The sequence below is a fragment of the Danio rerio genome, chromosome 25 (assembly GCF_049306965.1).
Source record: "Danio rerio strain Tuebingen ecotype United States chromosome 25, GRCz12tu, whole genome shotgun sequence".
NCBI classification, from domain to species: Eukaryota; Metazoa; Chordata; class Actinopteri; order Cypriniformes; family Danionidae; genus Danio; species Danio rerio.
The window spans coordinates 1,694,840-1,719,974 of NC_133200.1; the positions used below are offsets into that span (position 1 = coordinate 1,694,840).

The window sequence follows — 25,135 nt, forward strand, 5'->3', positions numbered from 1 at the left end:
TCACTTTTTAAAACTTTTCAAAGTTAAAAGTTGCTGGAAGAGAGATCAAGATCCCATAATGCAGTTCAAATACATAAATAAATGGGTAAAAATAAAAAAACAAGGATCACAAAATACAGAAAACGGCTAATTTATGGATATTTTACTTTAAATTATAATAAGTCCCATGCTTGATCAACAATACAGCTTTAGTAAGAATCAAACACTACTTCATTTAATTGCTCAAGCTCGTCTTTAGACTTTGGCATTTATAAACAAGCTTCAAGGATAACTTTATAATATCCGCGTCTTCTTCATCCTCCACATGTGTGTGTAGAGATTAATAATTACACACGGATTGTCAGTCAGCTCTGAGACGTCTGCAGAGGTCAAAGTCTTTGACTGCGGGTGTGTTTGGCTTCATATATAATTTTGCACACAGGTGTGAACGTCAAACTCAAATCATCTGAATATTAAACATGCATTACGGCGGAGAGAAACTGTAGTCTCTGTAATGCAGCGCCCGTCAGAAATACTCATCATTTATTCACTGCTGGACACATATATGTAGTCTTTGATTTGTTTTTCCTGCAATTACATGTTGCTTGGAGCTATATATTCATATTCAAAAGCAGAAACCTTTTTCACCGGTCTGCTCCTCAATAAACAATTGTACACTTTATTATTTATTCATTCCTTTATTTCCTTTAGGCCAATATGATGTAGGAAACTTCATATAAAACTTCATTTGTGTGTTTATTATTAAATTAATCTTATATTTTATTTGTTATATATATATCCAGTATTATAACTTCTTATTAAAAACTATTTTTGTTATTATTTTTTTATTTAGTACAATGTGTGAATACATTGTTTTTTTTCCTGCTTTAATATTAATTTGTAAATCTAAATGGTCAAATGTTCTGATTTTCTCCAGAAGAAAAATATAACAAGAAATGCTTTGAAAAATAGTACTGCTCTCGGGCACTCTATTTAAAATATTTAAAAAATAATCAACATTTTACAAGAGATCTGGTCCTAAAACTACTGATTAATTCCCTGATTCCTAAATTTGGACGTTTTTTAATCCAATTTAAATGTTAACCCATTTACAGCCATTTAATTTGTGCTCAACACAACATAAAACAAATCAAACCTGCTCCAGAAGGGGCGTGTCCCATCGCGTCTCCACCCCCGGTGGGCGGGGCATCAGGTGGCGCAGTTTTCATAAATCGCTGCTGATCTCTCCGCAGCAGCGGAACTCGAGCTCTCCGCCTCCGCAATGGAGTGTCAGGTCTCCCCGGTGTCCAACACACACCCGCTATAGCGCTCCTGCCCGCTCCACGAGCTGATGCAAGTCCTCCACAGACCCGGGCTGCCCCGGGCTCCAGACGCCGAGCTGTTGCAGGACAGGATGGGGGACTCTCAGAACCAGAGCTCCGCCAACAGCTCCGACAGCCGCTTCAGCAACCTGGAGGACATCGACCTGGCGGCGGAGGGCACCCTGCGCGTCACGATCTCCATCGTGTATTCGGTGGTGTGCGCGGTGGGGCTCGTGGGGAACCTGCTGGTCTTCTTCCTCATCAGAGTCCGCCAGGGCAGGAAGAAATCCACGATTAATTACTTCATCATGAACCTCGCCATCACAGACTTCCAGTTCGTCCTGACTCTGCCGTTTTGGGCTGTGGACACGGCGCTGGACTTCCACTGGCCGTTTGGGAATGTGATGTGTAAAGTGGTGGTGACGGTGACCGTGATGAACGTGTACGCGAGCGCGTTTTTCCTCACCGCGATGAGCGTGACGCGCTACTGGTCGGTGGCGTCGGCGCTGAAGGATCGCACGCGGTATAAGCGCTGCTCGGCGCGTCTGCTCAGCGCGCTCCTCTGGCTCCTAGCCGCCGCCGCGTCCGTACCCACCGCTATAGTGACCTCCGTGAAGACCATCAACGGCGTCAAGCTGTGCCTGCAGCGCTTTCCCAACGACCAGAACTGGCACGCGATCTACCACCTGCAGAAGATCCTGGTGGGCTTCGTGATCCCGATGCTGATCACGGTGGTCTGTTACGCGCTGCTGCTGCGCCTCATCCGCCGGCGGAGCATGAACAACAACCTGCCCAAGCGCAGATCCAGAGTCACCAAATCCGTCACCATCGTGGTGCTCTCCTTCTTCATCTGCTGGCTGCCCAACCACGCCATCACCTTCTGGGGAGTGCTGGTTAAACTCAACGTAATCCACTGGGATAAGGTGTACTACATGCTGCACACCTACGTGTTCCCGGTGACCGTGTGCCTGGCGCACTCCAACAGCTGCCTGAACCCGGTGCTGTACTGCCTCATGCGCAGGGAGTTCAGGAAGATGCTGAAGGATTTCTTCTGGAGGATTTCCTCTCCCGCGATCGCCAACAGCTGCCAGATCCGCCCGTTCTCCGGCACCGCGAAGGAGCGCGAGGACAGCCAGGCGGCGATCCCGCTGCACGTGCTGGAGACCGAGGAGTACCGGCTGTCGGTGGCGAACGGGCAAACCGACGCGCTGCCCTCCACAGACTGCACCATTCAGAGGTAGACTGCAGGACCGAGCGGACTTTATAAAACTTTTTTATTGTTGTTGTTGTTGTTGTTTGGAGAGCTGCAGCGCTTCTGTCCACATTCTGCACCGTGATTTAAACGCGTAGCTCCGGGTGTACAGAGTATTGAGACGCCATTCTGGGCTTATTGAGCTGCGTTGCACTTTTTATACGGTCCCACTCATGTTTTAGAGGGAATATTGCTGCATTAAAAATCTAATTGTGCACTCTAAAAATGCTGGGATTTTCAATCCAAATTGCGTAAAATATGGACAAATCCGAATGTTGGGTTATATTTGGTATCATAAAAAGCTACGCACTGAATAATATCTAAAATGAACAACTGGAGAAAAAAAGGTTTCGACTGCAAGCATTCTACAGTATAATATTTGGTCTTAGCTATAATAATAAAAAAATGAAGGTTGGTTTTGTCCATATATTAACACAACTGGCTTGAATGACCCAGCCTTATTTGTTGAGTATTAAGATGCCACTGTGTTACTTGAGAGAAGATATTATTTTGAATTATGAACACTTGGTGAATTGTATATAAAGATATGACATGAATTAGTTTTTAATATATTAAAATTATTTTTTAAAATGTCTAACCAATCTCATTTACACACTTTTAATTAGGATTGGAATAAAAAAGGTATTTCATTAAAAAGTCAAAACTAATAATTCTAGGAAATCTTGTATAATTGTATTAAATGAATCCAGATATTGAGATATCACACATGCACGCACACTAACAAACTGCTGAACACAAAATTATGAGTCCTTCTTTGAAATTTTAGTTTGTTTTCCATTTGATGTTTTCCAAGTGAGGATTTTTTCAGCACATTTTTACTCATGATCAATTTAATAACTTAATTCTTTTGTCTTTGCCATGATGACAGTACATAATATTTGGCTTATTATTTTGTAAGATGCTATAGCATTCAGCTTAAAGTGACTTATTACGTTAATTAGGCAAGTCATTGCACAACAGTGGCTTGTTCTGTAGACAATCAGAAAAATGTTTCTTAAGGGGGCTAATAATTTTGACCACAGCAGATTTAATATTTTTTACGATATAGTTTTTATGTTTGAAGACTTTCTCCATAAGAAAAATATAATAGTAGATATTGAGAAAAAATTGCTTGCTTTGTTAAACATCACTTAAATAATAATAATAATAATAAATCATAATAAAATAATTAAAATAGGTGAATAAATCGGCTTTCAATTATGTGTGTGTATACTGCTGAAGTCAGAAATATTTGCCCCCTGTTTATTTCTTTTCTCCAATTTTTGTTTAAGGGGGAGATTTATTCAACACATTTCTAAATATAATAGTTTTAATAACTGATTTATTTCATCTTTGTCATGATGACAGTAAATAATATTACACTAGATATTCTTCAAGACACTTCTATACAGGGTTAATTGGGTTAACTAGGCAGGTTAGGGGAATTAGGCAAGTCATTGTATAATGATGGTTTGTTCTGTAGACCATCGAGAAAAAAGTGCTTAATGGGGCTAATAATATTGACCTTAAAATTGTGTTTAAAAAATTAAAAACTGCTTTTATTCTGGCTGAAATAAAACAAATGAGACTTTCTCCACAAGAAAAAATATTATCAGACATACTGTGAAAATGTCCTTGCTCTGTTAAACATCATTTGGGAAATATTTAAAAAAGAAAACAAAATTAAAGGGGGGCTAATAATTCTGACTTTAACTGTATATATATAAAAAATGCTGGGTAATTCAACTCAATTCTGGGTGTAATACAGACTAAACCAACTGCTGTGTCATTTAATTATTTAATTAAATTAATAGGACCAAATTTAACCCAATGTTTAGTGGTTATAGTGTATACTTTACACAATTTGGGTTTGAATAACCCAGCATTTCTGTGAGTATATATTTTCACCATTGATCACACTGTAAAAGCAGCAGATTTTTAAGCAGCAACTTTAACCCCGCTCCAGTTTTTATGCATCTGGTTTGTGACCTCTTTCTGTTGTTTGAGCTGACTGTCTGGAAATTCTGAAATAATTAAAATGTTCTGCTCATCTGCAGTGTAATAAAGCTGTGTCCGTGACCTCAGCCATGTGAAGGAGATGGTCCGAACGGAAATGAATGTAAACAGTGTTACTATGTTGTCCATTTGAAGGGCGTAATAAAGTCTCGTCTTATCATAGCGATGTTTGTTTTGCTCATAAACACAATTGCGAAGCGAACGCTTACTGTTATTCCATCTAATTAACATTTAACAGCAGGTCTGTGGTCGAGGGAGTAAATCCTCGCGCTGGCTGGAGAAACCTTCGTTTATTATTCCAACACAGACGCATAAACCCAGGCAAACAATAACACGACAACAGGGGAATTTATGAGCTTTATGATGAGGAGATGATTTAGTTCACAAAACAACAGAGCTTGCTTTCAGGTCTTGTTTTTTAGAGGTGATACGCTGATTAAACATAGTTAACCTGTTAGTTTGACAAGACTTTGTTCAGTCGTTTATGTTAGAGGAAATGTGATATTACACAATCAACTATATCTATGTGTCTGTGTAAAGTAAAGAAATGCCATATGCCATGTCATAAAATTATCAGGTAAATAAACTGTGCATATTTAACAAAAATTAAGACTTTACTTGAAAATAGTGGATAAAACCCAATGCTTTTAAAGCGATTAAATGACTTAATAAAAGTGAGTAAACCAGTTGCTTTCAAATTATTATGTAACACTTTTAAAAAAAATCATAATTTTATGGTTCATTTCCAGCAGTTGGGGTGCCGGATAAAAAACGTAAAATAACAGCCGTTAAATTACAGAAATTTACTGTAAAATAACAGAGGTTGAATTACAGAAATTTACAATTCAATTTAAGTCAATTTCTGTAATTTAATGGCTGTTATTTTACAGTAAATTTCTGTAATTAAATTGTCTGTTATTTTACAGTAAATTTCTGTAATTAATTGTCTGTTATTTTACTGTAAATTTCTGTAATTTAATGGCTGTTATTTTACAGTAAATTTCTGTCATTTAATGGATGTTATTTTACAGTAAATTTCTGTCATTTAATGTGCGTTATTTTACAGTAAATTTCTGTAATTTAATGGCTGTTGTTTTACAGCAAATTTCTGTAATTTAATGGCCGTTATTTTACAGTAAATTTCTGTAATTTAATGGATGTTATTTTACAGTAAATTTCAGTAATTTAATGGCCGTTATTTTACAATAAATTTCTGTAATTCAATGGCCGTTATCTTACAGTAATATTCTTTAATTTAATATCCGTTATTTTACAGCAAATTTCTGCAATTTAATATCCGTTATTTTACAGTAAATTTCTGCAATTTAATATCCGTTATTTTACAGTAAATTTCTGTAATTTAATGGATTTTATTTTACAATAAATTTCTGCAATTTAATATCCGTTATTTTACAGTAAATTTCTGTAATTTAATGGCCGTTATTTTACGGTACATTTCTGTAATTTAATGGCCGTTATTTTACAGTACATTTCTGTAATTTAATGGCTGTTATTTTACAGTAAATTTCAGTAATTTAATGCCCGTTATTTTACAGTAAATTTCTGTAATTTAATGGCCATAATTTTACAGTACATTTCTGTAATTTAATGGCCGTTATTTTACAGTACATTTCTGTAATTTAATGGCTGTTATTTTACAGTAAATTTCAGTAATTTAATGGCCGTTATTTTACAGTACATTTCTGCAATTTAATGGCTGTTATTTTACAGTAAATTTCAGTAATTTAATGGCCGTTATTTTATAGTAAATTTCTGTAATTTAATGGCTGCTATTTTACAGCAAGCTTCTGTAATTTCATGGATGTTTTTTACAGTAAATTTCTGTAATTTAATGGCTGTTATTTTACAGTAAATTTCTGTAATTTAATGGATGTTTTTTTTACAGTAAATTTCTGTAATTTAATGGCTGTTATTTTACGTTTTTCCCAGCTGCCGGAATTTTTTTTACAGTGAAATTGCTGAATTCTAAAAAATGTCAACCTAACAGCTCAAAGTTACAACTGCACCGTAAAAAGTGTTTATAATAATAATAATAAAAATAATAATAATACATTTTATTTGTATAGCACTTTTACATGCAACTCAAAGTGCTTCACAAACAAGTTGATGATTACTTTAAAAAAGTGAGTAAATCCATTGCCTCAACATTATTAAGTAAATTAAACGTGCACACTTCTAAACAATTAAGTTCAATACATTTAACAGTTCCAAGTTGCAACAGAATTCAAGATTTTTTTTAACAAAATCAACTTGTCACTTTTAAGGCAATGGATTTACTCATTTGTTTTACGTAATCGCTTTTTACAGTGTAAATAGCAAATTACTTCAACTTAAATGGAGTAAGTTCACAGCACTCATATCAATTAGTTTTTGTGTTTTTTTACTCCAATGGTTTGAAGCAATCAGTTTCCTTAAATGGTTTGAGTTTCCTTAACTAATTGCTTTAAAAGTATTGGGTTTTATTCACTAATTTAAAGTAAAGTCAACTAATCACTTTAAAGATCATCAGGTTTTATTGACTACTTTATGTAAAGTCAACTAATCTCTACCGGCAGGTGGGAGTGGCTCTGTTGTCACATGGTTTAAAAAAATTCCGTCACCGCACTTCATTCAATATTTTGAGCAGCTGAAGCTGATGAGGTAATAATAAACCTGTTTTGCGAAACTGAATAGTTCTAACTACTGATGAAGCTTAATATTTGTTTTCACAGTATAAAATGTGTGTAGTTTTGGTGAACAAAAATAACTGTGGGTAATCAATAAAATGTGCATCATATTAATGTAAATACATGGATATTGGTCAGAACAGTGTAAATTGTACTTGCTTTCTAGATACGATATAGATATCTAGACATCTTTATCTAGATATGATATAGCCATCTGTTTCTGTAATAGTTAATTCACAGCGAGTTTAATTATCTAGCTAGTATATTATTTTAAAGCAATATTCAACTGTAACATGCTATGTCAGTCAGCAGCGGATTACTAATCGACTTTCTTATGAAAATACCCATGGTGGCTGGAAGAACACATACAGTTGAAGTCAGAATTATAAGCTCTCCTGTTTATTTTTTCAGCACATTTCTAAACATAATAGTTTTAATAACTCATTTCTAATAACTGATTTATTTTATCTTTGTCATGATGAAAGTAAGTTATACTTGAATAGACATTTTTAAAAGACACTTCTATACAGCTTAAAGTGACATTTAAAGGCTTTAAAGGAAGGTTAATTAGGCAAGTCATTGTATAATGATGGTTTGTTCTGTAGACTATCGGAAAAAATATATAGCTTAAAGGAGCTAATAATATTGACTCTTAAATGGTTTTTAAAAAATGTAAAACTGCTTTTATTCTAGCCAAAGCAAAACAAATAAGACTTTCCCCAGAAGAAAAAACATTATCAGACATACTGTGAACATTTCCTTGCTCTATTACACATAATTTTGGAAATATTTAAAAAATAAAATAAAATTCAAAGGGGGGTGAATAATTCTGACTTTAAAACATTTATTGTCACAGTCGTGTAAATAATCAGTTAAACCCTTTTTATGTTTATTCAGATCTTATTTTCATTCAACCACTACTTTCATTCAACCGCTGGTGGGTACTTTGGGGCTAAGCCCCTTATTCCTTTTGACCCTAGCAACGCCCCTGATGTGAAGTCAACTAATCGGTCAAAAAAAAAAAAGGGGTTTTATTTATTATTTTAAAGTAAACTAATTGCTTTAAAAGTAATGTTTTTTATTCACTATTTTAATGTAAAGTCAACTAAAAACTTTAAATTAGCCAATAAAACCCAATGCTTTTTTATATTTTATTGATTTTAATGAACATACAAACGTAAACAAACAAGGGCAAAGACAAATGTATCAAATGTAGCAAAAGGCAAAAAGAAAAAAATCAATAATTAAATAAATAAAAATAAAATAATAATAAAGAAATAACCTCTCTTTTCATGACTAAATATCAAATAGCGAAATTGCAGATATTTATAAAAATGTCCTCTTGGTATCTTGAACTCTTGCCTTAAGTCAGTGAAGGATTTAGGGGTATCATTGACAAAAAAACCCCAATGCTTTTAAAGTAAACACAATTAATCGCTTTAAAAGTGTTGGGTTTTATTGACTACTTGACTACTTAAATAAAGTTAACCAACCGCATTAAAAGCATTGGGTTTTATTCATTATTTTAAAATAAAATCAACTAATCCCTTTGAAAGTAATGGGTTTAATTCATTATTTAAAAATAAAATCCACTAATCCCTTTAAAAGTAATGGGTTTAATTAATTATTTTAAAATAAAATCAACTAATCCCTTTAAAAGTAATGGGTTTAATTAATTATTTTAAAATAAAATCAACTAATCCCTTTAAAAGTAATGGGTTTAATTAATTATTTTAAAATAAAATCAACTAATCCCTTTAAAAGTAATGGGTTTAATTAATTATTTTAAAATAAAATCAACTAATCCCTTTAAAAGTAATGGGTTTAATTCATTATTTTAAAATAAAATCAACTAATCCCTTTAAAAGTAATGGGTTTAAATCATTATTTAAAAATAAAATCAACTAATCCCTTTAAAAGTAATGGGTTTAAATCATTATTTAAAAATAAAATCAACTAATCCCTTTAAAAGTAATGGGTTTAATTAATTATTTTAAAATAAAATCAACTAATCCCTTTAAAAGTAATGGGTTTAATTCATTATTTAAAAATAAAATCAACTAATCGTTTTAAAAGCATTGGGGTTTATTGACAACTTTAAAGTAAAGTCAACTAATCGCTTTGAAAGTAATGAGTTTCATTCACTATTTTACAATAAAGTCAATCAATCTGCTTTAAAAGCAATGGGTTTTACCACATTTTGTTAAGTGAAGTTGACTAATCACTTTAGACAGTATATTAAGTGACACTTCAAAGCTTCTGGATGGTCAGAAAACTATTTTAAGGAAAGTCACACAGACACATCTGGCACTTTGAAAACAATCCCACGGACGTTGGTTAATGATTGAAGCTGTCTGGCAGGTGGTTTATCAGTTAAATATGGTGGGTTGTGTAGTTATTTCGTTTTCTGCTGTTTTAGGAAGATTTAGAGGCCGTGATATCTGTGATGTTCAGCTGGAGTGACATTCTGCGACTGATTTATTGAGGTTTGTTCAGCATCACCTGGTCAGAAGAGTCACAATCCTTTCGCAGTCCTCGTATTTAATTTGTCCGTCATTTGCCACACCAGCTTCACTCAGCAGCTCGTCAACTGTGACACAAAACATTAATATCATTATTATTCAGTTCGCCTCACTAATTAGCAATGTAAAAGTAATCATGAGAACGCTATGGGATGATGTTAAGTTAAACATTTCTTCTACTGAACACAAAAGGAAGATATTTTGAAGAGAGCTCGTAAAACAAAAACAGAATGATTTTAAAAATTTTAGAAACTTGTAACCATTGAAGTGCTTACTATTTTTTTTTTCCATTCTATAAAGGTCAATGGTTTAGAAAAAGAAAACTCATAAAGGATTGGAACAATATGAGGGAGAGTAAATGGTGAGTAAATATTAATTTTTGGGTGAACTATCCTTTTATCCCTCGAGTGCTGTTGGGTCGTTTTCATCTACTTTGGGGTGATTTTAGAGTCTTAATTTAGCCACAGCTTTCTCTGTTTCAGCAAATGGGATGACTTTTGTGTCAGGGTTCAGGAAGGATGAGGGAGCGAGGACTCATATGCAACATAAGATGATTTATTATCATTTTAAAATAAAACTAAAAGGAAAACAAAAACCAACCAAGGGTCCGTTCTTCGTACCTCGCTTAAATGATCTAAGATGATTTGGCAGATCCTGGATCTTTTAATCTTGATAACTGATCTCTCGCTAATTAGGTTCTTCAAACGAGTTCGCAAATCAGATTAGAATGTCTGGATGAACTGATCTGAGATCGCTGCATGTGTTGTGAAGGACAGATCTATCGATCCTCGAAATCATGTTCAGCAATGCAACGATTGGCTGACGGCACAGCAGCGTAATGACATCATCTGATTAATATTCAATTATCCATGTGAGCTAAATTACATCAAATTAGCAGTAAACGGCTTGTTAAATATGACACGCAAGAACTTTCCACATTTGTTGTGAGCTGCAGGCTTTACACTTTCATGTGTCAAGAGTATTCATCATGTATTTCAGTGCATATCAATGTATTTAGTTCTACATTTAGAAAAGATTTTCTTCATTATAGCCGCCGTTTTTTAATCGGTGTAAAGAATAACTGGTTGTTTACAAAAGCATTTTCATATTGGTAAAGGCGTCTGCAACTTTTGTGAAGCATCAAATCACTGACATATTAACTATCAAAACATGTTCATGACTGCATAAATGTATTATTGCTTTAAAAAAAACAGTCACATATTGTGCATTTCTATCATACACAATTTGTACTAAAGCGATCTAAAAAGTTCATATCACTAAGTTTTCTCTTTGCACCAGCAGGTGGCAGTCTTTGTACTTTCATTTCGAGGGTGCAGATTGCATAAGTTTTATTAATATGTATAACTTTATTTATTTTATTAATGACTATAACTTTATATATATAGTTAAAAAATATGTACCATTTTCCCAAGTGTATATAACTACTACTGTAAGAAAATATCAGAATTCAGAACATACTTTCTGTATGATCTTTGCATGAACTGAGCCGATCTAATCCTGTTTATATGAATTGAGCCTGCTCCCGACCAGGTTTGACCTAGCAGAACTGTTGCCATGACAACAACTCTCGGATCAGCTTTGAAGAACGAAACGATCCTGGATCGTGTCAAATCGTCAATATCCATATCCAGCTAATTGAGTAATCCACGTACGAAGAACGGACCGCTGAGGAGGAAAACATAACAATAACACAAAAGGGTAAACAAACTTGGCTGGGTTGGCAAGACAGGACTGGAGCACGAACACTGGGATGTATAGACGACATATGATGACGAACTGGCACAGAACAGCAGACATGAGGGGATTATAAGCAGACTTAAATTAACACAAACAGATGAACATAATTAACTAATAATAGGTTAACAAGGAGGGCGGGACTAGACAATAGACGGGAGAGCACATGACACAAAGAGACAACACAAGCCATGCGCTCACATAAAACAAGACTAGAGCACGCAGCCAATGAGAGAACTCATTAACCACGTGTCCATGACAACACAAGCACGCGGTGCATGTAAACACAACACCAACAGAAGACTGAACACAAGACACGAGTACACGATGAATGAAAACACTCCCCGTGCACTCACACACGCAGCGTGCATGTTTTATCCCAGCGCCGACCAAAACCGAAACCAAATGGACCGAGGCGCTGGGAATGAAACACCACGCTACAGACAGACGAACGTGAACACCCGGACGGGAGTGCGCACTTGCAAACATGCAAAGACCTCACGCACCCACATAAGTACACAAGTATAGTCAGTCATGAACTGGGCCGGTCTTTCAACTCTAGGGCTGAAAAGGAGTCCTGCTCCGGCCCTGCTTGGACATGTTAATAAACTGTGTGCGAGAGGATTACAAATTCCTGGACTCAGTAAGAACAACTTTATTGCTGAATACTGCTCTGTGTCTGCAATAATAGGCAGTCTGCATGTTTGGAAAAGACGATATCATCTCTATCCTTCATTTGCAGATATTCCTTTATGTGTTTATTTATTTACTTCTTTGTGCAGAGGTGACTTTTAAGACTCTATTTTGACGGTCCATGCGCAGAGCGCAAAACGCAGGGCGCAAACGCTTTCAGGGCATGTCAGAACGCATTTTTGCTAATTTACGGATGGGAAAATCCGCTTTGCGCCGTGGCGCATGGTCTGAAAGGGTTGAGTTTATTTTCTTAATGAGTTATAGGTGTGTTTTGAGAATAAACCAATCAGAGTCTCATCTCCCATTCCCTTTAAGAGCCAGCTGCGTCCTGCCAAGAGCGCATTCGCTATTTACAGGACGCAAAGTAAGTCTAAGTGGAAAAAAGGAGCATTTCACAAGCAAACAGTTCACAGATAAACTGTTAAACAGAGCATCTACTGCGTGAGAATGAGAGATAATGGATCTACTTTCACTTTCGCTCTTGGATAGGGAAACCTTTACACACAGACATCAATTAGTCTATAAATAATTAATTTTGTTTGTTAAGCGCAAATATTCATTTCAAAACTATTTCTAAATTCAGTTCTAATTTCTAGCAAACGAATAAATGAACAATAATAACCAAGTGTGGTCAAAATACTGAGTTATTTCCAAATACACCTGCCATGCCCCATATGGTCTAAAACCTGACAGGTGGGCAAATCTAAGCTTGTTTTTAATTAAACAAATATGGATATAATAAATAATACTGCTAATAATAATAACATTATACAAAAGTAAATTGTTATGAATGAACTGAAAAAGCCTCCCGAGATGAAGAAGAGATAAAAGCAGTGATTTTTCATATTTATGTAGGCTAGAAAATAATATGTTTTGTAATATTTTAATCCTTTATATTTATATCCTATATCTATTCTTATTATATCCTATATATATCCTTAATATTTAAATGTTTTCATATGTAAAGATATTTGCCTATTGCTCTCTTGTGTGTATTAAGCAGTGCGTAAGCGAGGTGCAACTCTGCGCTGGAGTTTAGAACGGGTTTGTTTTGGTCTAATGAAAAATCTATTATAGTTTCTCAAAATAGCGACGCGCCAGCAGTGTGCCTCAGAACGCCTCCCTTTATAGAGCAGAACACCTATAGGCGCACAAATGAGCACTAATGCATTTGCTATTTAAACAGCGTAGCGCAACACCTCAATACCACTCTTGCGCCAAGCTGAAACTACCAAAAGACTATTGCGCAACGCCTTGCGCCACACTGCGCCGGGTGTATGATAGGGCCCTTAGTGTCTTAATATTGTCATGTAAAAGATATTCAGTATTCATTTGCACATTGCCTGTACTGTGAATCATAAGAGGCTCAATGTGATTATTTGGATGCTGTGTTGCTTTAATTAGTCATTCTGAATAAAATAATCATGTGTGTGTAAAAAAGACCTTTGCACACTTATCTTGTTATGTCTGGGAAAATCAAAATAAGCAGCTCAGCTCTGTACTGTAAATGCATTTATGCATGCACACCATCATTTTACACTAATACTCTACTGAACTTTTTTGCACAGGCCTATCTAAAGGGTTAATGCTGCCAACTGATGATTAACAGAAAGAAATACAAGCTGTGTCTCTTCCCAACAAGGAAAACCACCAATAATGTGGAATGCATATGGTGAAATGGATTAGCAGACAAGAAATGTGATTATAATGGAAGTCAATGGAGCAAAAACAGCCCCCAACATAACCAACGAGGAGTCAATTTGGACAGTACACAAGGGTTAAACTTCTTGGGAGTGTAAAAATGCAACAGCTCTGACAGATAACCAGCGGATAGATTATGTAAGGATTTATACATCAGTAAGAGAACTTCAAAATCGATTTTGAATGGGCAGCCAATGGAGGCTCCACAGGATAGGGGTAACATGGTCACATTTGCGACTGTTTTGAGTAAATCCAAACCTTCTTGATCTCTTAGTTTTTCTCCAAAGTGAGTCAGTCTGGCTCTGAGCTCTGCCGCAGTGATAAATCCTCGTTTCTCAGTGTCCGTCAGCCTCACGGCCTGCAGGATCTCGGCCCGCGGGTTCTCCTGCTGGATCTGCTCATGCATGATGCTGAGAAACGTGGAGAAATCCAACTCTCCGTGCTTATCTGGAACAGACAGAGGGGCAGAGAGCTTCGCCAAAAAGCTTTGCATACAGAATCACATCTGACAGGCTGAGAGTTATATTCCTACAGGTTTATATTTAGCACATTGCATCACATTTATTCAGAGCATGAGGAAAACATGTGGTGTTCAGTGTGGGGTGTAATTAGTTAGCATAATAATAATTATGACAATAATAATAATGTAAACAGTTATTGTACTTATATTACTTATTTACTGAAAAAAATAATGTTCTTCTTTAGCGAATTTAATTACAGTTACATACAATATACTTGCCTTAAATACTGTAAATAAATCCAACAGTTCAGTATAACTCCACATTAAATATAGATTAATAATATCTAGCAAAATAATTCAATTTGTTACATAAGGATACATTCATCAAGATGACTAAGCATGTCAGAATTATTGACAATATACATTCACTGGCCACTTTATTAGGTACACCTGTCTAACAGCTTGTTAACACAAATGTCTAATCAGCCAATCACATGGCAGCAGCTCAATGCATTTAGGCATGTAGACACGGTCAAGACGATCTGCTGCAGTTCATAGTGTGCAACAAAATGGGGAAGAAAGGGGATTTAAGTGACTTTGAACGTGGCATGGTTGTTGCTGCCAGACGGGCTGCTCTGAGTATTTCAGAAACTGCTGATCTACTGGGATTTTCACGCACAACCATCTCTAGGGTTTACAAAGAATGCTCAGACAAAGAGGAAATATCCAGTGAGCGGCAGTTCTGTGGGCGCAAATGCCTTGTTGATGCCAGAGGTCAGAGGAGAATGGCCAGACTGGTTCCAGCTGATAGAAAGGCAACAGTCACTCAAATAAGGTCTGCAGAAGAGCATCTCTGAACACACAACACGTCCAACCTTGAGGCAGATGGGCTACAGCAGCAGAAGAGCACACCGGGTGCCGCTCCTGTCAGCTAAGAACAGGAAACTGAGGCTACAATTCACACAGACTCACCAAAACTGGACAATAGAAGATTGGAGAAACGTTGCCTGCTCTGATGAGTCTCCATTTCTGCTGACACATGTTTGCAAGAAAGCATGGATCCGTCCCGCCTTATATAAATGGTTCAGGCTGCTGGTGGTGGTGTAATGGTGTGGGGGATATTTTCTTGGCACACTTTGGGTCCATTAGTACCAATTGAGCATCAACACCACAGCCTACCTGAGTATTGCTGCTGACCATGTCCATCCCTTTATGAGCACAGTGTCTCCATCTTCTGATGGCTACTTCCAGCAGGATAACACACCATGTCATAAAGCTGAATCATCTCAGACTGGTTTCTTGAACATGACTAGGAATTCACTGTACTCAAATGGCCTCCACAGTCACTAGATCTCAATCCAATAGAGCAGCTTTGGGATGTGGTGGAACGGGAGATTGGCATCATGGATGTGCAGCCGACAAATCTGCAGCTACTGCATGATGCTATCATGTCAACATGGAGCAAAATCTCTGAGGAATATTTTCAGCACCTTGTTGAATCTATGCACAGAGGATTACGGCAGTTCTGAGGGCAAACGGGGGTCCAACCTGGTACTAGCAAGGTGTACCTAATAAAGTGGCCGGTGAGTGTATGTATTGCAACATTTTTGGTGCAGCCCATTGTAGAATTCATATATATATATTTTAGTTTAACCTAGCATTGTGCAATCTAAATAAATGTTGGATTGTCTTAACCCAACACCGGGTCAGAAATGAATTATGTATATATACACTCAAACAAATATATATATAAATAAATAAATATGTTTAAATGTTATTTGATTTCAAAAGTTAAAGGGCACTGTTCGACAAATGTAAAGAATTTAAAGAGTTTAATTATAACCATGCTTTATAGAGATTTATGCAAGATTGAGTCAAGTAATTGAGGTGCTCAATAAGGAATAAATTAGCAGTCAGATACAGTAAATAGAAAAGTAATTTAAATGCAAATTAAGCAATTAGTAATTAATAAGAGTTTTGAAGTAGCATACTAGATGAAATTCAAATGTTCCTTCAGTGTAAACAACACTGGTAAATCCAGCGCTCTGTTTTTCCTCCGCGATGACTCTATAAAGCATCTATCTACATTCACTGTCCTTATCTGGACGTATTGGGCACCGAGGCTTGCCAATGTTATGGTTGAGCTTCTTCCACTCACTCCTACAGATTTCAAGTTTGTTTTACGTAGTAAGCAAAGTTTACACTGTTGACTTTACCTAGGGTTTGGAGGTTTAGGAGGATGTCGATCCGATAACTTAACGTCGGCGTGAGTCATTTGTTTGGGTCTCTTGAATACTTTCAGTTCTTCAGTTTAATGTTTGGATTCACTGTAAGTCGATGATCATTTCAGTTTCTGTGGATTGCCGTTTCCTTCATAAATAATTGGTGTTTAATGATACATTTTTAGTTAATTCAAATCTCATTTTCTATTTATATGATGCTTTTGCAATATTGATTGTTTTCAAGGTGCTTCACATAATAATAAATATGTCCAATATTTTTAGCTTAGTCTCTATTTCAGGGGTCACCACAGAGGAATGAACTGCCAACTATTCCAGCATATGTTTTACACAGAAGATGCCCTTCCAGCTGCAACCTAGTACTGAGAAACACCCATACACACTCATACACTATAGCAAATTTAGTTCATCAATTCTCCTATAGCGCATGTGTTTGGACTGTGGTGGAAACCGGAGCACCCAGAGGAAACCCACAACAACGCAGGGAGAACATGCAAACTCCACACAGAAACGCCAACTGACCCAGCGGATACTCAAACCAGCGACCTTCTTCATGAGCCACCAAGCCGCCTTGTCTATGCATTATTTATATATCAATATATATATATGAAATTATCTACTCTTAAAATGCACATAAACCCTTCTGATGATTGGGTTTGTCTGCATGTGTAACAGGGAGATGTCACATCCATAAAGGAGAGATGTCACATCCATAACGGAGAGATGTCAAATCCATAACGGAGAGATGTCAAATCCATAACGGAGAGATGTCACATCCATAACGGAGAGATGTCACATCCATAACGGAGAGATGTCACATCCATAACGAAGAGATGTCAAATCCATAACGGAGAGATGTCACATCCATAACGGAGAGATGTCACATCCATAACGGAAAGATGTCAAATCCATAACGGAGAGATGTCAAATCCATAATGGAGAGATGTCAAATCCATAACGGAGAGATGTCACATCCATAACGGAGAGATGTCACATCCATAACGGAGAGATGTCACATCCATAACGGAGAGATGTCAAATCCATAAAGGAGAGATGTCACATCCATAACGAAGAGATGTCAAATCCATAACGGAGAGATGTCAAATCCATAACGGAGAGATGTCACATCCATAACGAAGAGATGTCACATCCATAACGAAGAGATGTCACATCCATAACGGAGAGATGTCACATCCATAAAGGAGAGATGTCACATCCATAACGAATAGATGTCAAATCCATAACGTAGAGATGTCACATCCATAACGTAGAGATGTCACATCAATAACAGAGAGATGTCACATCCATAAAAGAAAGATATCACATCCATAACAGAGAGATGTCACATCCATAACAACACTTTTTCCTCATAAATGTAAAAATATAAAATTAAATAAAACTAATATTTTTGTTTTATAGAGAGCCAACTTTTATCCTGTTGATTTTCATTTGTACTTTTGGGTAGTGCAGTTTAATTCACAGAATTTCTACAAAGTATGTTGTATTCTGTAAACCCACATACTTTTTTGTCACATCCATAACGCATGTTTATTTTCCACATTTAAAGTACAAAACATGTCTAAATATTGATATTTTTCTGGTCCCTTAACTCTGTGGTTGTTGTTCTGAAAAATATAAGAAAAACTTTCAATATAATGTTAACATATGCTCTCTATGCAAATGTATGTTTTGAGTTTTTACTGCAAATGTCACATCCGTAATGCTGAAATTGCTCATAGTTGAAGTCAGTTGAAGATTTTTTTCAGCACATTTCTAAACATAATAGTTTTAATAACTCATCTCTAATAACTGATTTATTTTATCTTTTCCATGATGACAGTAAATAGGTATTCTTCAAGACACTTCTATACAGCTTAAAGTGACATTTAAAGGCTTAATTAGGTTAATTAGGTTAACTAGGCAGGTTAGGGTAACTATAGGGGACTATAGAAAAAAAATGCCTAAAGGGGCTAATAATTTTGTCCTTAAAATGTTTTTTTAAAAATTAAGAACTGCATTTATTCTAGCCAAAATAACACAAATAAGACTTTCTCCAGAAGAAAAAATATTAGCACGCATAATGTGAAAATTTCTTTGCTCCGATAAACATCATTAGAGAAATATTTAAAATAGACAAAAGAATTCAAAGGGGGGTGAATAATTCTGATTTCAACTATATATATATATATATATATATATATATATATATATATATATATATATATATATATGTGTGTGTGTGTGTGTGTGTGTGTGTGTGTGTGTGTGTGTGTGTGTGTGTGTGTGTGTGTGTGTGTGTGTATGTGTATGTGTGCATATTATACGGTTATTAATATATAAAACACATAAAATACTGTTATGATGTTTATAATGTTTATAACAAACCCAATAGTGGGTTAATTTTGAGAACTAAATTTAATTTACATTTTTCAACCCAAATGTGTCCATATTTGGCCTAGCACTGGGTTAAAACAATCCAGGACTTTTTAGAGTAAATTGTACATGATCAGAATCTTTAAACATATTTTAGCCCATTTCTTTTTATTTCAACTGTTATATAGCATCATGGTATTGTATTTTTCCATTATTAATACCAATGAGTTTACAGCCTTGTTGATTTATTATTTCTAAAAATCTAAGTTTAATGCACTTTTCCTTATACTGTAGATGGATGGAACTTTTTTTAAACGTCTAAAGAAAAAAGTTATGGATTCTGAAAAAGTGCAATCTGACAGACAAAAGGGAAGATCTTTGGGAAACCCATTTGGAAACCATGATTAATTTGTATTTCTTAGCCCCATTCTACATAATGCATACCGATTTTATGGGAGAGCAAGTGTCTGTGGAGCTCCGGCAGGGTCGGACAGCAACCAAGAGACCTCATGACCGTCAGCAGATCTTGCACCTTCAGTTTACCCTTGCGCTTCTGGTCATACAGCGAAAAACACTCTTTATACTCTGAATAAAGCGGGACATGTAAAGTATTACTAAACACACAAATATACAGTGTTGGCAATTTCTACAGTAGGATCTACATTAACCTACAATCAGCAGTTTGTCAGTAACTTACTGTAAATCAATTACAGCAAAATACTGTATTTATATTTACAGCACTATTTATCTTGATGTCATGTATTCATAGTGTATTATATTTACTGTAAAATACAGTAATTTTCACAGTGCAACTTTAAAATACAGTAACATACCGCATAACTATCATTTGGTAGAATTCAGATGTTAATGTGAAGGTGTGAATGTTATTTACAATTACAGCACCATCTATCTTGCTGTATATGTATTATCGGTATACGACATCCTTACTGTAAAATAAAAAGTTATTTTCACAATGCAACTGTAAAATCTACAGTAAAATTCAGAGGTAAATATGATAATGTAAATGTTATGTGCATTCACAGCATCATTTAAACTGCTGTACATGTGTTTACAGTATAGTGTATATTTACTGTGAAATATTCAGTCATTTTCACAATGCAACTTTAAAATACAGCAACATACCGCATAAATTTCCTAGAGTAAAACGTGGAAATGTAAATGTTATTTACATTTACAGCACCATTTATCTTGCTGTATATGTATTTACAGTAAAGTATATATTTACCGTAAACCATACAGTAATTTTCACAGTGCAACTTTAAAACACAGTAACATACCGTATAACTGTCCTACAGTAAAATTCAGATGTAAAAAAATGAAATTGTATATGTTATGTACATTTACAGCACTCTTTATCTTCTCTACATGTATTTACAGTAAACTATATATTTACTGTAAATATATACAGTAATCACAATGCAACTTTAATAAAATATAGCAACAACATGGTTTCCGCAACATCCATTCTTCCATGGCGGGGTGTCACACCAAAATTCATCCCACCATGGCTACATTACAGCTTCTTATTAATTCAAAACATTCAGTCATTGTTGTTGTTTTTAATAGCAGGTAATAATCGCACCAAAACGTATTAAAAGGTAAGTGAATTGTAACAGCGCAACCTTTTCTGCTACCGTAGTAGGGCTGTGTGCTATTTGTTTATCACTTTAAGTTGACGTGCTAACAAACTGACTGACTTACTGACAGGTGCTCGATGCATGAGGCCAGCAAACACGACGTAGCTTTCAGTTAAGATGAACGCAGTTTCCATAATTATACTTTATTTACAGATAAAGATCTGTGATTCTGCATACAAAAACTTTAACGTCATCTTGCTTGAGTAGTTTATTGCCGTTTCACTTTACTTTAGGACGCATTAATACCGATCTGTAGGTCTATTGAAGACATTCATAAATATTCCTATCAAATCTAATAAATGTTGGAGACATACTCACTACATAAACGCGCTAAATCGCACTTCAGCAGTGTTTATTTGAGAGCGCACAAGAAGATCTGAGCTTGAGCAGCGTGTTTGAGGGCGTGCAGGACGTTTTGTGCACGAGCAGAGGAAATCGGTGCGCAAGCAGAGATTGGCATGCTCGTATTACATAAATGCGATCATGACTTGTACCTTGCTCAACACATTTCTCCATTTGTCATTAAAATACACCATAAGTGGTTGGTAGATTTGTGTAAAAGACAGAACAAGCTAGAAAAAATCCTAAAGGGAAACACTAAACATACTGCATAACTGTCCTAAAGTAAAATTCAGATGTAAATGTGAAAATGTAAATGTTATGTACATGTACAACACCATTTATACTGCTGTATGTGTATTTACAATATATTTGCTGTATCTTATATCTTTGCTGTAGAGTAATTTTCACAAGGCAACTTTAAAATACAGTAACATACTGCAAAACTGCTCTACAGTGAAATTCAGATGTACATGTAAAAATGTAAATGTTCATTTACAGCACCATTTTTCGTTAGTATGTTCTTACAGTATAATATTTATTACCTGTAAAATATACAGCAATTTTCACAATGAAGTTTTAAAATACAGCAACATACTGCAAAACTGTTCTACAGTAAAATTCAGATTTAAATGTGAAACGTAATTTACAGCACCACCTATATTGCTGTATACATATTTATAGTATATTATATCTTAACTGTAAAATATACAGTAATTTTCACAATGCAACTTTAAAATGCAGCAACATACTGCATAACTGTCCTACAGTAAAATTCAGATATAAATATAAAAATGTAATTTACATTAACAGCACAATTTATTTTGCTGTATATGTATTTACAGTATAGTATATATTTAATGTAATATCACAATGCAACTTTAAAATACAGTAACATACCGCATAACTGTCCTACAGTAAAATTCAGATATAAATGTTAAGAGTGTAAATGTTATGTACATTTACAGCGCCATTTATATTGCTGTATGGTATGTATTTACAGTATTGTATGTATTTACTGTAAAATATAGTAACTTTCACAACGCAACTTTAAACAGGGTTTTTGCAGGTTTCAGAGTTAGATTTAAGACTTTTAAAGACATTTTTAAGACCATTATGACTGAAATTTTAGATTTAAAGAGCTAAAGTCTAAGGAATTTTTTAAATGGCCCAGATGGAAAAGATTTTATTTGCCCTTTCAAAAACTTTTTTATTATAATTGAATACATATAATAATACAATAAAACATTAATAATTTCAAAAAATTAATATTTTAGATTTTATTTCATAGCAAAATATTTTTAATATGGTATAAAAACAAGCAAGCTCTACATAAATCCATACACTTTTTTCACGACATAAACATTCTTTAAAATAAAAAAAAAAATTAACAAATGTTTTAAAATTTTTAAAAACTAAAATAAACTAAATCTACATGGAGAACTTTTAAAGAAATGTTATTTTAAGAAAAATAATTAAACTATTATCACAGAGTTAAAATGACCTTTTTAAATAAAAAAGTTTTATTGAGATGGATTGCTGATGACTGTATGGGATTTGGCCAGATTGGGTAGCAATTTATGAACAAAGGAAAATTAAGACCCGTTTAAAAAAGATTTAAGACCTAAAACACAATATTTCAGTAAATTTAAGACTTTTTAAGGCCTAAAATTAGGATTAGGAGATTTAAGACATTTTAAGACTTTCTAAGACCCTGCAGAAACCCTGTTTAAAATACAGCAACAAACTGCAAAAATGTTCAGCAGTAAAATTCAGATGTAAATGTGAAAATGTTATTTACATTTACAGCAGCCTTAATGCAACTTTAAAATAAAACAACATACTGCAAAACTGTCCGACAGTAAAATTCTGTTTATATTACAGTAAAATACTGTGTAATTTACAAAAATCGTTAAGAGTGTAGTGTTCAATCTTTTTTTGTGCAATCCTAAAAGTTACATTTTTGGATGACCAAAGTTAGCTCATAAGTATAATCATCAGATGTATCCAGATCAGACATTACAGTGTTTGTTTGTCTTGCTGATAAGGATATAGTTTGGCAGGGTGTCTTTATAATCCCAAATGAAGGAGTAGTTTTGGCATCAACTCAGACAACCCGTTTAGCAGAGCATCAAGATTACGGCAGTATCAACAACAGCAGGTGGACGGCGTGACAACACACTTCTTTGCATTTCTGCAGTGTTTACAGTGCATAATGTGTCATATTTTTGTTTGTTTTCTCATATTTTGTGTCATTTGAGTCTCCTGTTCACTCGGTTCTTGCTGTGTGTTTATGCATCAGTGGATCTTCGGTGTTTGTGCTTCAGTAATCAGAAACAAATGACACTTTGTGTCAAGTAAAAGAATAGCATGTTGAATGGCTTCAGTGTCCCTTCATGCTTTATAATAATAACTTTAATATTCATAACCCATTATACCAGCAATGCACATTCATATGATCTCATGGTTAGCATTATTTAGCAAATGTATATTAATTTATGATGTACAGTTGAAAACAAAATAATTTGTAAGTTATTTTTCCAAATATTACTCAATTGCTGTTCAAAGGAGAAATGTTTTTAATATATTTTTAAACATAATAGTCTTAATAACTTCTTAGCCTACTAACCGATCAATAATTGTCATCATGTCAGTGTTTAACTAATATTTTGCACGATTAAATTGAAATTCAAATGAGTAAATAGGTTAATTTGGATAACTATACAAAGAATATTTAAAAAACAATTAAGATTTCACAGAAGAGCTAATAATTTTGTCTTCAAATGTAATTAGCATGTGTCTGGTTTAACTGTAGCTTATTTTACAGCTCAAAAAAAGAGATTATATTTATAATATTGACATATTAGAACATGAATAATTTATTGAAATATTAAAATCTGTTAATTTCAGCCGCAATATCAGCTTAGTTGTCGTCTGCATAATAATTATTATCAGGGTATTGATCTTTCAAAACACTAATTCTCACCCATTTGACATCAATGTTTTCTATTATTTAACACAGCATTTAAATTGACTACGTTCACTAATTAGTTTACATATAAATAAACACAGGCCAGAAAAGGATGTCCAGTACATGAAATAACCATATCACAATACTGAATAAAGACTAAACATTAGGCTATTTCATCCATAGTTTGACTTTTTATCTCTCAGTTTGATAGTGTTATTGACAGCTAATGTGTTTAGGTTGCTTATTAATCATATTTTGGAATTTTGTGAACGATATAAAACCGAATTTATCGAACTAAACTGATAAATAATTTCACAATATCTGTAAGAGACGTTATAATGCAGAGACCTGCTTACCGTTGATTTGATCTTGACTGAGGAATTTCGCCTGTAAGAACATAAGAAGCCAACTCAATTAGTTAGTATATTGTTTTACATGTAAATAATACATAGAAAGAGATGGCAAACTGACCATGTTGGTGTTCAGTCCTTCTCTAAGTGCTGTCAGGTGTTTGTAATGAAGCGAACTTTCACTCCGGCAGATGGCGCTCGACGACAGAAAGCAAAATCTCCATCAAATCCCATTCACTGGTCTCGAGGCGGGATTAAAACATATAGTAAATGTGTAACGCAAGTAACAGAGTGGTATTCAATCATTTTAATTTTTAAATGTCTCCAGTAACAAACATTTGACAATCACTAAACAAGTAAGCGCTGAGGGAAAAGCGCCGGTCACGTGACATTTGCGTCAACTGTTGTCAGATTTGATTTTACGCTTGATTGACGCCGAGAAACGAAATAAATTAAATTCTGTCCAATCGTAGCATTATTAAAATATTTAAGCATTATACTTGACCAAGTAGCTGTAATAATAAGCTAATTCTGTGTTTTGTTAGTACACAATGATAAATACCCTACTAAGAAAAACTTAAATCAACCTATGCTGGTTGGCTGGTTTTAGCTGGTCAACCAGGCTGCTTTTGGCCACTTCCAGGCTGGTTTCCAGCTATTTCCAGCCTGGTCAGGGTGGAAAATGACCAGCGAAAACCAGCTTGACCAGCCTAGCCAGGCTGGGAGTCCAGCCAAAACCAATATGTCCAGCTTTAACCAGGCTGGTCAAGCTGGTTGTAGCTGGTTTTATCTGGTCATTTTCCAGCATGACCAGCTA

At 34.9% G+C, this 25,135-nt stretch overlaps 2 protein-coding genes across 17 annotated transcripts in view; one reads left to right on the forward strand and one right to left on the reverse strand.

The window, feature by feature from the left end:
• calml4b (calmodulin-like 4b) overlaps positions 1-24,518 on the reverse strand; it is a 129,882-nt gene extending 105,364 nt beyond the window's left edge. For 6 of the 16 annotated variants that reach the window (XR_012400132.1, XR_012400133.1, XM_021470574.3 and 3 more), the window contains exons 1-5: positions 24,440-24,518; positions 24,325-24,355; positions 19,445-19,585; positions 14,186-14,374; positions 9,759-9,846 (exon numbers count right to left, since the gene is read on the reverse strand). Coding sequence is in view for 12 of the 16 variants with exons in the window: in XM_021470574.3 (XP_021326249.2) it covers positions 9,759-9,846; positions 14,186-14,374; positions 19,445-19,585; positions 24,325-24,355; positions 24,440-24,442 (452 nt within the window). In the remaining 4 variants the exon portion in view is untranslated. The remainder of the gene's footprint in view (positions 1-9,758; positions 9,847-14,185; positions 14,375-19,444; positions 19,586-24,324; positions 24,356-24,439) is intronic. The other 10 variants (XR_012400134.1, XM_073942670.1, XM_073942671.1 and 7 more) reach the window with 2 other exon arrangements.
• On the forward strand, positions 1,237-4,731 carry rxfp3.3b (relaxin family peptide receptor 3.3b). The gene has a single exon (XM_005174225.6). The coding sequence runs from the start codon at positions 1,331-1,333 to the stop codon at positions 2,540-2,542; it is 1,212 nt and encodes a 403-aa protein (XP_005174282.2). The 5' UTR covers positions 1,237-1,330; the 3' UTR covers positions 2,543-4,731.
• Positions 24,519-25,135: the final 617 nt, after the last annotated feature.

Excerpts from the sequence above, each read along its gene's own strand:
- rxfp3.3b (XM_005174225.6), top strand. The coding sequence starts at position 1,331 with ATGCAAGTCCTCCACAGACCCGGGCTGCCCCGGGCTCCAGACGCCGAG.